The 16270-nt window shown below is 18.3% G+C and overlaps 6 protein-coding genes and 1 non-coding gene across 7 annotated transcripts; 4 read left to right on the top strand and 3 right to left on the bottom strand.

The window, feature by feature from the left end:
- Positions 1 to 916: 916 nt before the first annotated feature.
- On the top strand, positions 917 to 2656 carry PRELSG_1265400 (conserved Plasmodium protein, unknown function; the record flags this gene model as incomplete). Its single annotated transcript, XM_028678472.1, has 1 exon — positions 917 to 2656. The coding sequence occupies one exon, from the start codon at positions 917 to 919 to the stop codon at positions 2654 to 2656; it is 1740 nt and encodes a 579-aa protein (XP_028534758.1).
- Positions 2657 to 3252: 596 nt separating this feature from the next.
- On the bottom strand, positions 3253 to 4302 carry PTPLA (protein tyrosine phosphatase-like protein, putative; the record flags this gene model as incomplete). Its single annotated transcript, XM_028678471.1, has 4 exons — positions 3253 to 3295; positions 3455 to 3665; positions 3800 to 4012; positions 4107 to 4302. The coding sequence occupies 4 exons, from the start codon at positions 4300 to 4302 to the stop codon at positions 3253 to 3255; spliced, it is 663 nt and encodes a 220-aa protein (XP_028534757.1).
- An 885-nt stretch (positions 4303 to 5187) lies between these two features.
- Positions 5188 to 7626, bottom strand: PRELSG_1265200 (glutamine--tRNA ligase, putative; the record flags this gene model as incomplete). Its single annotated transcript, XM_028678470.1, has 1 exon — positions 5188 to 7626. The coding sequence occupies one exon, from the start codon at positions 7624 to 7626 to the stop codon at positions 5188 to 5190; it is 2439 nt and encodes an 812-aa protein (XP_028534756.1).
- A 2032-nt stretch (positions 7627 to 9658) lies between these two features.
- PRELSG_1265000 (60S ribosomal protein L23, putative) lies at positions 9659 to 10370 on the top strand (the record flags this gene model as incomplete). Its single annotated transcript, XM_028678469.1, has 2 exons — positions 9659 to 9784; positions 10077 to 10370. 2 exons carry the CDS (start codon positions 9659 to 9661, stop codon positions 10368 to 10370), a joined length of 420 nt encoding a protein of 139 aa, XP_028534755.1.
- On the top strand, positions 9838 to 9921 carry PRELSG_1265100. Its single transcript, XR_003699278.1, has one exon. It is a non-coding gene; the product is annotated as a small nucleolar RNA snoR18 (small nucleolar RNA).
- A 1292-nt stretch (positions 10371 to 11662) lies between the features above and the next one.
- On the bottom strand, positions 11663 to 13078 carry PRELSG_1264900 (syntaxin, Qa-SNARE family, putative; the record flags this gene model as incomplete). The annotated part of the gene is made up of 5 exons (XM_028678468.1): positions 11663 to 11713; positions 11813 to 12071; positions 12176 to 12288; positions 12434 to 12675; positions 12901 to 13078. 5 exons carry the CDS (start codon positions 13076 to 13078, stop codon positions 11663 to 11665), a joined length of 843 nt encoding a protein of 280 aa, XP_028534754.1.
- A 1462-nt stretch (positions 13079 to 14540) lies between these two features.
- Positions 14541 to 16022, top strand: PRELSG_1264800 (conserved Plasmodium protein, unknown function; the record flags this gene model as incomplete). The annotated part of the gene is made up of 1 exon (XM_028678466.1): positions 14541 to 16022. The coding sequence occupies one exon, from the start codon at positions 14541 to 14543 to the stop codon at positions 16020 to 16022; it is 1482 nt and encodes a 493-aa protein (XP_028534753.1).
- Between the last annotated feature and the right edge of the window lie 248 nt (positions 16023 to 16270).

The raw sequence follows: 16270 nt of genomic DNA, 5'->3' as shown, positions 1-16270 counted from the left end.
AAAAAAATATATATATATATTATTAACGGTTATTAAGTAATTTGAATATTAATTTATTTTATTTAATTCTACATGTAAATATAATTGTTGCTTTTTTTTTTTTTTTTTGTAGATTATTGCGATAAAATAGTTACAATTGCTAATAGCAAATGTAAAAAAAAAAATAAATAATAAATTTTGTACATTCACAGAAAAATTAGATTATTTGTTCTTTATATATTGAATGTTATTTACTCATATTTATTTAAAATTTCTGAAAAAAAAAATATAACAAACATTGCTAAATGAAAGTACAAATTTAAGAATATATATGATGTATATATAAAAAAAAAAAAAAATTCATATATCACTTTTGGAACTTGTTAAAATATATATTTACGTTTATAATAGATTTTTCTTTTTTTAAAATTTGTTAGACAATATTTGATATTACTTTATTTATTTATTGAACTTTTGAATTAAAAGGTATAAAAAATAACAAAGAACAAAAAATTGTGGATTTTTATAATTACATATTTATTATTTTTTTTTTTTTTTATATCTGCATGCATATTAGCAATATAAGTTTATAAAAATATTCTTTTTTTTTTAATATTATGTATGTGTTTATTATCGAAAGTTTTAATTATATGCGCATCTATTTCATTTACAAAAAGTAAGGAAAAATCGATAAATAAAGCGAAAAAGGTATAAACAAACAGAAAAAATAATAATATGCACATTTCCAGTATATTTTGAAAATTTTGTTATTTTAAATATTTCTTATATTTACATTTAATTTGCATATTAATTAAAAGAACACAAAGTAAACAAAGAGGCATCAATAAAAACAACCAAATAAAAAAAAACAGTACATAAAATAACAAAAAGGTAGAAGGAGAAATAAATTTCTATGATGATTATATAAAGAACAAAAATGATTTTCGGAAAAATAGAAGAAAATAAAAATATAAAAGAAAATACAGCTGAATCTTGTAAATCCTATTATGAAGATTTTGTAGAATTGAGAAAAAAAATTATATTAAAAGAAAAAGAAATAATTGAAAAACGCAAAAATAGTTTAAAAGTTGGTGAAAACCCGAAAAACAAACTTTCATATAGATCATTTGATGAATTTTATAAATATAGAAAAAATTATGAAGAATATGAAAATAAGATAAAAAATGAAGCTTGGAAATTATTAAATAAAGCTAGTCATAGGAATAATCCTTGCAGTGAAGAACAAATAAAAAATGATGAAAAATATTCATATATAAAATTCAAAACAGAAAGACAAGGTACTGTTAAACAATTAAAAGAGTATTTTCAAAAGATACAAGAAGAAAAAATACAAAAAAGAAAAAATTCTCTCTGCATAAAGAATACCATGAAATCCCCAATCAAAACAAATCCAAAAGACAATAAAGTAGAATTAAAAAAAAAAAAAGAAACTGTTTTAGAAAATAATGAAAATGAAAAAAAAAAATGCATTTTAGATAATAGTGAAAAAGAAAAAAAAAAATGCATTTTAGAAAATAATGAAAATGAAGAAAAAGAATATATTTTGGAAAATAATGAAAATGAAGAAAAAAAATACATTTTAGAAAATAAAGAAAAAGAACAAATAACTGAAACATATAATAATAATTATACACTTAAAAGTAAAGTAGCAAAAGGTGTTATCAATAAAGACAATGATAAAAATGAAATTAAAAAGCTTAATAAGAGGATTGAAAATATTAATGCAAAAGAAATAGAATTATTATATAATTTAATTAATGAAATGAAGAACAGTTACGAAAGTGATGAAGATTATATTTCAAACTTAATAGAAGAATTACATAATTCTAATAAAAGATATATGATTGACAAGATATTAGATTTATTAAAAATATTTGATGATAAAATTTCTTCAAATGTATTAAATAAAAATTTAAAAGGTAATAATTTAAATTTAGAAAAAAAAGAAAACATCATAGATAAAACTAACTATGATGAGGATTTCAAAGAAACGGAAGAGGTGCTAGAAAAAAAAAAATTAAATGATGAAATGTACAAATCAAATAAAAAATACATAAAAGAAAATAAAGATTCTATTAAAGATAAAGAACAATCTGAAAAAATTAATCATATGAATAATGAGATGGAATTCTCTGATATAAATAAAAATAATAAAAAAAAAGAGAAAACTGGAATAGAAGATAAAAAAAATAAAAATGAAAAGTTGATGAATAATAGCAATACAAATAGCAGTGATGCCCAAAAAAAATGTATAAAAGAGGATAGTATACATGAAGATAAATTAAACAATAACTATAAAAATGAAAATTTTTATATAAATAAGAACGAAAATAATAAAGAAAAAATTAATGATAGTAATGTTGATATATATAATAAAGAGGATAAGCCAAATAATAAAAATATAATTAATGATAATAAGATAGAAAAAGATGCAAACTATGCCAGTAAGTTTGAATGGTTTTATTCAACAATGAAAGACATATATGAAGATGTAAATGAATATGAGGAAAACTCTAATTTAAATGAAGAAATAAAAGATTATTCAAGTGATGATAGTGAAAACAATGATTTGTTTTTATGGATAAAAAATAGAGATGTCCAAAATATTTTAAATGAAAAAAACAATATTAATGAAGAGGATATAATAGGTGAATAAATTTATAATTTGAATAATAATTAAAAATTTATTAAATTCAAAAAAAAAATAAAATAAAATAAAATAAAATGTGTATAAAATTGTATTATATTGAAAAGTTAAAAATATAAATATATAATTTTTATATTATATAATTTTTTTTTAATAATATAATTATATTAATTTATTTTAATAAGGAAATTAAACATAAAAAATTACCATATCAAATAGGAGTATCATTAAGGTAATGCTTCTAAATGGATACTAATTTTAATTAATTTTCTTGTCCTTTTTTGTTTGCTCATTTCAAAAAAAAAAAAAAAATAAAATAAAATAATTTTCACATGATTTAAATTTATATTTCTTCTCTTATCTCAAAATATATCAATTGTTAATTTATTTACATATTTCCCTTTTTTTTTTTTTATTCTGTATTTAGTAATTAAAAATTAATCTCAGTAATGAAGTTGCTCATTATAAATGCTTTTATTAATTATTTACTAATTTTTTATATTTCTTTTCATATCCTTAATAATTATTATTTTCAAATTTTGAATAGTTATATTTTTAATAATTTTTTATTTTTAAAATTTCACAATATTTTTAACTGCTCTGTTTCACAATTTTTTTTCTGTTATTTTGGTTTCTTGTCTACTTTTTCTGAAAAATGAAGAAAAAGAAAAAAGAAATTTATATAATAATCATAATCTACATATATATATATATATATATATATATATATATATATATATATATTTTGTAATTAAAATATGTTTATAATTTTATATGTATGGTTAAAAGAAAAAAAAAAGGAATTACTTTATAGCAGTTGAGTAAAGTAAAAAGCTTCCTGGTATATAAAGAAATAATACAAAAATACATAGATAATAGATATCAATTTGAAAATTCAAATTATTTGGCATAGGATATGGAAATGCTCTTAAAAATGGCGTATTATAAATGTTATCCAAACTAGATATAGTACAAACAATTTCCGAAGTTATTCCTATTGGGTATAATATCAATGGAACTGCATAAAAAAAAATTATAAAAAATTAATGTTATTTATATGCATATTTGTAAGTTTTAACATATATATTTATTTTTCTATATTTAAAAATTTATAATTTATTTTCGGATTTTTATTTATTTTTCTATTAATACGTTTATTTCTTAGTGCTGCTAAAAAATTAATACGAATATTCAATATGTTGAAAGAATAAAATAAATAACGAATTATATCAATAATCGACCAAGCAATTAAACAGGAGAATATCCATTTATTATTATTAGGTAAATAATTAAAAATTAAATAGACAATAAATAATCTACTAAATACTTGAATTGCTACAATACTTGTTACTGATTTTATCACATCTAAAAAGAAAAAATAAAATAAAGTAACAAATTATATACATATATATGTATAAAAATGTATATGCAACTTATGCTATAATTGATTTTTAAATACTAATAATTGAAAAGAAAATCTCAAAAATAGCTAATGACTGCGTAATTGTAATTAATTTTCTTGAATTTCTCCAAAAATTTTCTATATGATATTTCTCTTTATTAAAAACATATTGTAAGGAAGTAAATAAAGTAAATGCCCATAATATACAACATAAAATATTATAAATTAGTGTATATTTTCCCTTTACAATCATTTTAACAAAACGTTATTGTACAGGTATATAAACGATTAAATATTAGTTAAAAAAATAAAAATAGAAAAAATAAAAGAAAAAAATTATTAAAATATATATAATTATCTTTTAAATTATAGCAGAGAAGATGAAAAAAAAAAAAAAAAATATTAAAATAAAAAGGAGTATACACTGAATTATATTTTTTTCAAATTAGCATTGACAGAAGAAATAAAAAAAAAAAAGTTTTATTATTTTAGAAATACATATATATATTTATATATATATTTATATTAAGCAATTCAATTGTGAATAAAATTAAATTTATTAAAAATATATATAACTTATATGCATACATATGTGTATACTTTAAGATATTTGGGAAATAAAATAAGAAAATTTTTCTCTATTCATATTAGTATCTAATTAGATTAATTAAAAAAAAAAAATATTATAATCATAATTTTTTTTTTTTTTTTTTTATATAAAGTAATAAAAATTTAGTTTTCTCTTAATATTTTATATTTTTTAAAGAATGTATTCTATCTTTAAGTTTACAAAATATATGTATTTTATTTATTTTTTTAAAATTATTTAAATATTTAGGAGTTATTTTTAATAAAATTACATAAAAAAAATTTCAAATAAAAATTGAAGTTATATATATTAAATTTTAATATAAAATTGTAACTCTAAAATTTAAAAAAAAGTTAAAAAAAAAAAAAAAAAAAGCATTAATTCCAGTTAATGCATACTTCATTAATAACATAGCAAAAAAATAAAATAAAAAAATTATCCTTAAATATTTATCTTTTGGAAAATGTAATAAAAATTTTAAATTTTATTTTTGAATCTCAATTGTTTATTAATTTATTCGTTTATGTATTTGGTTTAACTTTTTTCTTTTTATGCCTGTTTGTTTTTTTTTTCTTCTCTAATTTTTTTTTGCTCCTTTTTCATCTTTCTTTCGTTAGCTATTTTTTCTCTTTTAATCCTATCCATTTCTTTTTTAATCAATTCACTTTTTTTCTTTTTTAATGAAAAATTATCAATTAGAGCTACTGTTAAATTGAAAACTGGCAAATCTTCAGTAGAATCACTATCTTTTGTAAAATATCCAACTCTTTCAAATTGTATGGGATCTCCTACTTTACAGTTTATAGAATATTTTTCAACTAATCCCTTGTGTATTATTAACGAATTTTTATTGATATATTTTCTCCATCCTATATTATTTTCATCATTAGCAATTTCTTCTTTAAAATTCTCATTATCTTTTTGAAAATCGTAATAATAATCAACTGAATTATTATTCATAGTATTTTTGTCTTCTAGTTCGATAGTAAAATTATTCATATATTTTTCGATATCATTATCATCATCATTAGATTCAGGATTAGCTTTTGTAAATAATTTATCATACATTCTAAATTCTGATAGGACTGAATTTTTTTTTGATACCCAATGGATTGTAGATTTTACTTTTTTTAAATTTTCTGAAGTACCACTTTTACTATTATGATCATAAGTACATCTTATTTCTATAATTTTATTATCTTTATTTTTAATAACTTCATTGCAAGTGATACAAAATGCATATCTTAATCGAACTGTTCTATGTGGTGCTAAACGATAAAAGTCTTCTGAAGGAAATTCTTGAAAATCCTCCTCATCAATAAATATTTCTTTTTCAAATGATATTGATCTACTTCCCATATTTTCATTTTTAGGATGATTTAAAGCAGTTAATACATAAAAGTCAGTAGTGTTATATAAATTTTCATCAAAATTTGTTATAACAACTTTTAATGGTTTTAATACACCAAATAATCGTATAGCTTTTTTGTTCATATCTTCTCTTGCACACAATTCTAATAAGTCGAATGATATCATATTTTCTCTTTTAGCTACTCCTACTTTGCTGCAAAAATCTTTTATTGCTTCAGGGCTATATCCTCTTCTTCTCATACCAGAAATAGTTGGCATACGTGGATCATCCCAGTCTTTTACCCATTTTTCATTAACTAGGGTTAGTAATTTTCTTTTACTCATAACCATATAAGTTAAATTTAGGCGAGCAAATTCAATTTGTCTTGTTCTAAAAATATTTAATTTTTCTTGAAACCATTCATATAAAGGTCTATGTGCTTCAAATTCTAAAGTACAGATAGAATGAGTAATTTTTTCAATAGAATCAGATTGACCATGAGCAAAATCATACATTGGATATATAACCCATTTATCTTTAGTTTTAGGATGAACTTTATGCATAATCCTATATAATATGGGATCACGCATATTTATGTTTCCTGCAGTCATATCAATTTTTGCTCTTAAAACTCTTTCTCCTTCTTTATATTCTCCTTTTTTCATTTTTTCAAAAAGTTCCAAATTTTCTTCTACTGATCTATTTCTATATGGAGAATTTATTCCTGGTACTTTTAATGTTCCTCTTGTTTTCCGTATTTCTTCAATTGATTGATCATCAACATAAGCATCTCCTTGTTTTATTAGTTGAACTGCCCATTCATATAATTGATCAAAATAGTCAGAAGCAAAATATAAATGTTCTTTCCAGTCATATCCTAACCATTTAACGTCTTCCTTTATTGATTCAATATATCTTATTTCTTCTGTTACTGGATTGGTGTCATCAAATCGTAAATGTGTTCTACCACCATACTTTTCTGATAGTCCAAAATTTAAGCATATGCTTTTTGCATGACCTAAATGGAGATAGCCATTAGGTTCTGGTGGAAACCTTGTTATAACTTGTGCATGTTTTTTTTTTTTTAAATCGTCTTCAATTATTTGCTGTATAAAATTTGTATTTGTAATAGAGCTAATACTCCCTTCTTTAATATTTAAATTATTTTTTGAAAACCATTTATTTATATTTCTATATTTTTCTTCTATTTTAACTATTTTGTATTTTTTAAATATACATAATAATAAGAAATCAACAAAACACAACTTTTCACTGAAAAAAAACTTTTTATTTATCATTTCTTCTTCTATTTTTTCATAAAAATTTTCATTTACTCTTTTATCTCCTAATATATAATCTTTTAAATAATATTTTAATTCCTCTTTCTCTAACAAATTAGTGTAGTCTACATCATCATTATTACTACTTAATCTAAATATTGCTTCACAACAATTTATCTCATTTAATAAAAGTTTTTTGTTATTTTCTAATTCTAATATTATACTATTTTTTAAACTACTATTTTCACTTATTATCAAAGATATGCCAAAATGAAATTTGAACCAATTATAGAAATAGTGAAAATTTTCAGACAATTCAACTTTATTTTTTATGTATATCTTTTCTATATGTTCCATGTTTACATATATATATACACATAAACATATATATATAAGTAAAAAATTACATTTACATATATATAAATTAATTAAACGAAAATTTTAATTAAGAATTATTTAAATTTACTTTCCTTTTTTAACATTAAATTACTCCTATTATTAAATAAATTATAATTCTACTATCTTAAATACAATTTTATAAATATTCAAAATAAAAAGTATGTAAATATATTTAATGCATATCTTTTTATTTATTCATTAAATTTTATTAACTTTTTTAATACACATGTGTATTTATATATAGCAATATTTACACAAACTATAATATTATTACATAATTCAAAAAAAGAAAAAAAAAAAAAAAAGTTTAAAAGTATATATATGCTATAAAATATAAAATTTAAAATATTTTTAAAGGAAACTTCAGATTTATTGTAAAATGGGAACCTTATATGTATAATGAAAAATTATGAAATTAATTTGTAAAGAAATATTATTATGCACAGATATATGAATTATTATTTTAAAATAACACAGTAATTATTGCACTTATAAATATATGAAAAGAAAAAAAAAAGGAATATAAAGCTAAATATTATTTTTAGAATTCTATAAAAGTTAAATTTCTTTTTTAATTTATAACCAGAGCTCTTTGTAATAAAAATTTAAAACAGTTATTTTTAAGAGTAAATATTCATTAATTATATAAATTTTTAGATAATATATAATAAAATTTTTAATTTATTAATAAGAAATTTTTAACAAAGCATTATTTAACACAATAAATAATGTAAATATATAGAAAAAAAAAGAAAAATTAATTTTTTATGCAATTATTTTTCAAATATGTTATAAATTAAATTGTATATACATGTATTTCATATAATATTGCTTTAATATAAAACAAAATAAAAGAATTAAAAGTATATATTTTAAATAAAAGTGGATTTTTTTTTTTTTTTTTTGTAGAACCTAATAAAGAAAACAATACTTTCAATAAATACAAATTTATAAATACAAAAAATGTGAAAAATTCTTTAGAATATTCTAATTATCTTGAAATATTTTAATATTTAATGTTTTAATTAGTAGAACAGAACAAGCACATTTGCAAATTTATAAAAATAAATACTTTTTTATTCATTTGTTTTTTAATTTAAAAATATATACAAGTCTTTATATCTTTATATAAACAAGATATTTTTATAATATTTTTTAAAATAGAGTTAATTAAAATTTTTCTTTTATTTTCTCGTTTTTTTATTAAATATTTTTTTTATTTTTTCACTTCTATATTTCCTATTTCATTGTATATTATTTACTTTTTCTCTTTTGCATATGCCTTATAAGGAAACTAAACTTTAAATTGATAATATTAAAAGTAAAAAAAAATATAAATACAATATAATTTGAAATATATATATTATTATTTTAAATAAATTTTTCTTTGATATCAATAAAATTAGCTATTTTTGAAGTTAAACAAATCATTAAGAATAAATACTAAAAAAAAAAATAACTTTTTCCTATGTTTAATTTGTCCCTTTTGTCACTATTTACTTTGAACATTTTTTGTTAATATGTGAATGCATATAATTCGTATGTTTTTTTTTTCTGTTTTTTTTTTTTTTTTTTTTTTTCATTATGTATAAATATTTAATATATTACTTTTTTATAATAAAATAAATGAATTTATATTTTTATTCATTTATATGCAAAAAAATATATATAATATATTAATATCTATTATATGTATGTACTTACAAACTTTAAATTTAATTTAAACAATTTTGGAAAAAAAAAATTTATATATTATATGCATATTATATTTAAGTATATATAAAAAAAATGTTTATAAACTCAATTAAAACATTTCAAATACATATTTAATTTTTTTGTGATATTATTTAGTCGTAATGCTATTTTAATAAATATATTATATATGATTTTTTTTTATTTTTTTATTTAAATTTTTACGAGATTAGAAATTTTTCTTTTTTTATTTTTTTTCTTTTATTATTAATTTATTATAATATATAATTATTTTAAAATGAAAAGAGGAAGAGCAGGAACATTAAAAAATAAAATGAGAATCACCTTATCCTTACCAGTAGGTGCTCTCATTAATTGTTGTGATAATAGTGGAGGAAAAAATTTATATATTATTGCTGTTCAGGTAAATTTATTATTTTTTTTTTTTTATTTTATGAAAATAGATTAGCTAAAATATATAAATCATATGATGAATACAATGATAGGACTGAAATAAATGTTGAAAAAATTTACAAGCCGATAATAATAAAAACACTGATCCTTATATATTTTAGAAATTTATTAAAAAAAAATTTAATGCTACTAAGCTTAATTAATATAGTTTTGCTCATAGTTTTTCTTTATTTTATATATGCATATATTTTTTTTATATTTTTGTTTTTACATAATTATTTTTATTTTAATTTCTTTTAAAGGGTTTCGGATCATGTTTAAATAGATTACCAGCTGCTTCATTGGGAGATATGGTATTGGCAACTGTAAAAAAAGGAAAGCCTGATTTGAGAAAAAAAGTTTTAAATGCTATCATTGCTCGTCAATCAAAGGCATGGAGAAGACACGAAGGTTATTTTATATATTTTGAAGATAATGCAGGTGTTATTGTTAACCCTAAAGGAGAAATGAAAGGATCGGCAATAACAGGACCAGTTGCCAGGGAATGTGCAGAATTGTGGCCAAAATTATCATCAGCTGCTTCTGCAATTGTTTAAATTTTTAATAATTTTTTTTTTTTTTTAAATGAATATAAATAATTAAAAAATATATAAATATTACAAACTTTTCAAAATTCAAATAAAATTATATTTTTAATATATATATATATATATATATATATATAAACCTCTTATATAGAAATATATAATAACATGATTTGTAAAAATATAATATTATAATTATAAATTTTAAAGTAAAAAAAAAAATGCTTTTAATCACATAAAAATTATAGAAGTCTAGAATACTCTCCGAAAAAAAGTAAAACAAGATAAATACATGTATTAGTATTAGTCAGAAAATAAAAAAATTGAACAAATTATAACAATGAAGTTTTAATCGAATATTAATAAAATAGAGATATTCCTATAAAATTTATAAAGGAATTATATATATAAAAAATTGACTTTATATTTTTTATGTTCAAGTTAAAATTTTTATTTTTAATAATTTTTACACCTCTTTCTTAAGAATAAGTGTTTATGCTATTTTAGTGCTATAATTTTTCTACTCTTAAATGTAATTTTATATGTAATAAATACAATTCCGTACCTTTTTCAGAAATTTTTAATGTTAATACTTAGGAAAATTATATTAGGTTTTCAGAATACTATATAAATTTTTCTCTTGTTTTATGTCAGGTATTAGTGTGTTGTATGTTGTTAGAACATAAAAAGTTATTAAATTTGGAATTTTTTTTTATGAAAAAATAAAGGTAATTTAATAAAATTTTAATATATAAAAAAGTAAAATTTTAATAAAATGCTAATTTTAATTAAATATAATTATGTATACTCATTTTATATTAAATGATAATTTTTTTGATTAAATATCAATATTAAGAAATATAGGAGAATAATTTAAAAAATTATTAAAACAAAAAATCAGGATATATAAACTATGTAAAACTTAAAAAAAATAAAAATTAAAATATACATGTATTCGTAATTTTTCTTTTTTTTTACATAAGAATATGTATATATTTCATTTTATTAAAAATGTATTTATAAATTTATGTAACAATTTTTATTTTATTTTAAAATTGCCAATTTAAATTTATCATTTAAAAAAAAAAAAATAAATAGCATTTAAGAATAAATGGCAAACACTAAAAAAAATTATGATTTCTTTAACGAAATATGGTTAATGATTTTATGTTAAAACGAAATTAAAAATATAAAAATATATCACTGATAAGGAAGTATTTGAATACATAATATTATTTCCTTATAAAAATATATTTTAGATAATTTATCAAAAGTATTTTCTTCAGCTCTGTGTAAGTTTCTTTTTAAGAAAATAAAACAAAAAATACTATCAAAACAAATATACACACAAAAATCTGAGGTGTAAAGAAAAAAATACAAAATTTATAATTTTAGTAAAAATATTAAATACATATATTTTATTATAAATATTACATTATTAATAAAATTCATACCTGTAATATTAGAGTTCTTGTGGATGTAACTCTATTAAAATATGATAAAAGATAATTTTGTCCTTCTCTAGTATTTGATAAAGAAATATCTATATCTTCGTCAATACGTTTAATCATTTCATCTTGTTGTGTAACCATAGTTGCAACTTTTTGGAACATCTGTGCTAAATCCCCTATTACTTTTTGAATATTTTCCATAGCATCTGCTCTTGAATGTAGATATGTTTTTTCTGGTACTTTCAGAGTTTGTTGTTGGCCACTAAAAATATATATATATATATAATAAATATATTCATATTTAAAAAAATATATAAATAAATAATCGCATTTTATCATATTTTATTTCAAAAAAAAGTTGTATACCTTTCAATGTCAATATCATGAAGTGGTGTAAATTTATAATTTTCATTGTTAAATGTTGCTTCAGTTAATGTATGGGAATACATTTTCCTTCTATTTACTTGTTTTTTTATATGCTATTTTTTATGTAAACAAATGAAAAAATTAAGTGAATTGTTATAATATTTTGATAAATTATATAAAAAAAAAATAAAAAATCATAAAAAAATGAAATAAATATATACATATATATATATGTGCCATTTTTTTTTTTAACATTACTTCACTCCTTATTTGTAGAGTGTCTTTGAATTTCTTAGTAAATTCATAAAGTTGATTTTTTAATGAAGAAATAATATTGTCTATATGAGTTCTACTTTGTGGATTACTAATATTTAAACTACAAGTATAATGTACTAATGAATCTAAATTATTCGTTACTTCTGTAATTGTTTGTTTTACTTCGTATGTTAATTCTTCTATTTCAGATGTTTTATCATTAAAAATTCCTTTTTGTTTTACACCTTAAAATAATAATTATTTATTATTAATATTTATTAAATACATATATATATATAAAGATAAATATAAAAAAAATAAAAAATATTTATACAATTTTTTAAATATATTTTTGTAGAATGAATACTTAACATTTAAGTTATTTCATCTCAACAAATAATATAAATTTTATAATAGAATAATTTTCTTTTCTTTTCCTTTCTTTTTTTCTTGTTTTTTTTTTTAATTACATCTTTCCAACTGTTGTAATTTTTGATTTCCTCCTTGTAATAAATCAGTTACTTTCGAAGCAAGTTCACTCACTTGAGTATCTTGAGAAATGCTTCTATTTTTTCTTAAATTAAAATTATCACTGCTAAACTTCTCAACAATTTTAAAAAACTCTTCTGTTTTATCAACATGAGGCATCTTACACAAAAAGAATATAATAGTTTGCCTTCACGAATAAAAAAAAAAAAAATGAAACTATAGTATTTATTTTACTTTTTTTTTTTTCACTCGTACATAAAAGAATATAATTAAAAGTAAAGTGTATAATTTAAGTTAAAATTTTTTAAATATATTTTCATTTTTTCAACATTCAATTTGTACATATTTTTTGAAAAATTTAATTCGTTATATTTTTATTTCTCAATTTTATATATTATGATGAATTTTCTATTTTTTTAAACTATTTTATATCATATCTTTAAATGAAAAATGGAACATTAAAATCTTCAAATTGATATTACATTTATACTATTAAAAAAATAATATTTTTTTGGTAATATATTTTTTCTTTATTATTAAGAAAATAATAAAATATATCAAAAAATCTATTGTCATTAGATTTATCATAAATTTTTTGTTATTTTCGAATGTGTACATTCGTTTATATATATTTATATAAGAAAAAAAATAAAATATTTTTAAATTTATATATATATATATTACAAATTCCTAAAGAAATAATAAATTTAAGAATTTAAAAAAATAATATATATTATGCATTTATATATTTTATTAGTATTCATTTATCAAATAAATTTATTCTTTTTAATATTTTATTTTTTTTCCTGAAATTTTCTTACATTTGTTTCAAAATTATAATAATTCACAAAATCAACAAAATTCATAAAATTTGAAGTATTTTTTTTTTATGAAAATATAATATATATTCTTTTGTAATTTTGAAATTAACAAATAATATTTACTCATGTTTATCAAATTCTTATAATGTTCTTTATTATATATTTATATGTCGATTTTGTGTTAAGTGTAAAAAAAAAAAGAAAAAAATGGAACAACGGTTATCTAAAAATACATAGAAAAAGGAATATTGCTTTTTATAATTTAAAAAAAAATACGATGAAACGAAAACCATATATGTTAATATAATATTTATAACATTAGGTTATAAATATTACATTAAAAAAAAGTAAAATAAAGTAGAAACGTAAATAATTTGCTTATTACTAAATTCAACAAAAGAGAAATTGCATTTCTTATAAAATTTTATATATGCATTATATTAAAAAAAGAGAAATCACATTTGTAATATCCATATCCTAAATTTACAATTTGTTATAAAAACTTTTTTATAAAAATCTTTTTATGAAAGAAAATTTTTTTTTTCATATATTTATTCTCTTTATAAATTAAAAAAATTCGAATTTTTCTTGAATAAAACGTTCTATAAATCCTTTAAAAGTACAAATATTACTTCCTATTAAAAAGTAAATCTTAGTATTTTTTAAATTACAAATATTTTTTAAAATAATGAATAGGTATATATGTATATTCTTTTTTTCTTTTATTAAGAATAATGTTGCATAACAGATTAAATTTTTAAAATAGAGATTAAAAAATTTAAGAAAAATTATAAAAAAACATGATAGATCATATAAAGTATCATCCATATGCTATTGCTTTTGCAATTAGTCTTTTAAGTATAATGTTTGAATCATATACAAAAATTGGAAGGATTTTTACAGCTTATCTATCTAGTTTTATTTTAGGAATAATTTTTAACGCAATATGTGAAATTGAAATTTATGATAAAAAATATATGGAATTTTTTTTGAAGCAAATTTTGTCCTACACTTTATGTATTTCTCTTATCTTAACTTTTTCATGGATGAAAAAAAAAAATATAATTAAATATAAATCATCAAATTGTAAAGAAAATATAATTTTATATGAATCAAAAAAAAAAAGTTCAATATATGATTTATTAATTCATAAAAGATTACTACATTTTGGAGTTGCGTTTATATTTGGTGCCAGTGGAACAGTCATTGGAGGTATTTTATCTTATTATTTAATAAAAATTATTTATGTTATAGATGATGTTGAATCATGTAATTATTTAAAAAGCAGTGTTGCTTGTTTTATATCAACTTATATTGGTGGTTACATTAATTTTATAGAAGTTGCTGACTTATTAAATATAAGCAACGCAGCAAAAAATAGTATATTTTTATTAGATGATATTTTCACGAGCATATTTCTAATGATTTTACCGTTATTTAAAAATTACTGCAAATTTCTTTATTATTGTAACAATAACACTTTAAGTGATATAGAAGAGGATACAAAAAAAGATACCAATATAAATTTAAATTATGAAGAGAAAAAACATTTAGTATCCGATAAAAATTTTCCTGTTCTATATGGTTCTTTCACAAATAGTGAAAATTCTGAAAAAGAAGAAAAATTTCGGTCTTATTTTTCTAATGATTTTTTTATTACATTTTTATATGATTCTTTGGCTATAATATTCATAATGTTGTTAAGCAAGAAAATAATAAATGACTACGAGATGATATGTAAATTTATCTATTCCTACTTTAACATTGATAAACTTAGAACATTTGTTTTATTGATAATATCATTTACATATATATATTCTTTTGATTACATGATACATAGTGCAAACATTACAACAAATAATTATAAAATATCCAAATTTATTACAGATGTGTACTTTAGGTCATTAGAATATTACTCAACAGTTTTAAAATTTTTGACTATATATTATTTGTCCGTTTCTGGGATTTTAATAAATGCAAAAAATTTATGTACAACTGCTAAGCCTTTGATAATTTTAGTAATATGCATGTTAGTAATTCACTTATTATGCATTTTTCTTTTTTCATTTATATATAATTTGATCTCTGGATTCTCATTTGCATCTTTATGCATTGATGAAATATTATTGGCTATTAATGCAAATATAGGTGGACCTACTACAGCTGCAGTAATGTCTGAAATTTTAGGAAGACCTGATTTAGCATTTGCAGCTACACTTTGGGGAATTATAGGCTATTTAATAGCTACTAATATATCAATGATTATTTACTCTTATTTATGAATCATTTTGTAAGCTTTTTTTCTTCTAAAATATTTTATGCTTTAAGAAAATTAAATGTTAGTCTTTAATTTTTTTAAAGAAAAATATATATTTATTTAATTCATTTTAATTGTATAAAAAATTAAAAAATAATAAATAATTAAAAATATGATCATACTTAATTATTAATATAATGAAAGAAAAAAATAATTAATAAAAGCAAAAGATGTCTATATATATATAACTTTTTTTTTAAATAAAATAAATAT

This window comes from Plasmodium relictum, assembly GCF_900005765.1.
Source record: "Plasmodium relictum strain SGS1 genome assembly, chromosome: 12".
NCBI classification, from domain to species: domain Eukaryota; phylum Apicomplexa; class Aconoidasida; order Haemosporida; family Plasmodiidae; genus Plasmodium; species Plasmodium relictum.
The sequence above is the reverse complement of the archived record's forward strand: the minus strand, read 5'-3'. Positions and strand labels throughout refer to the sequence as shown.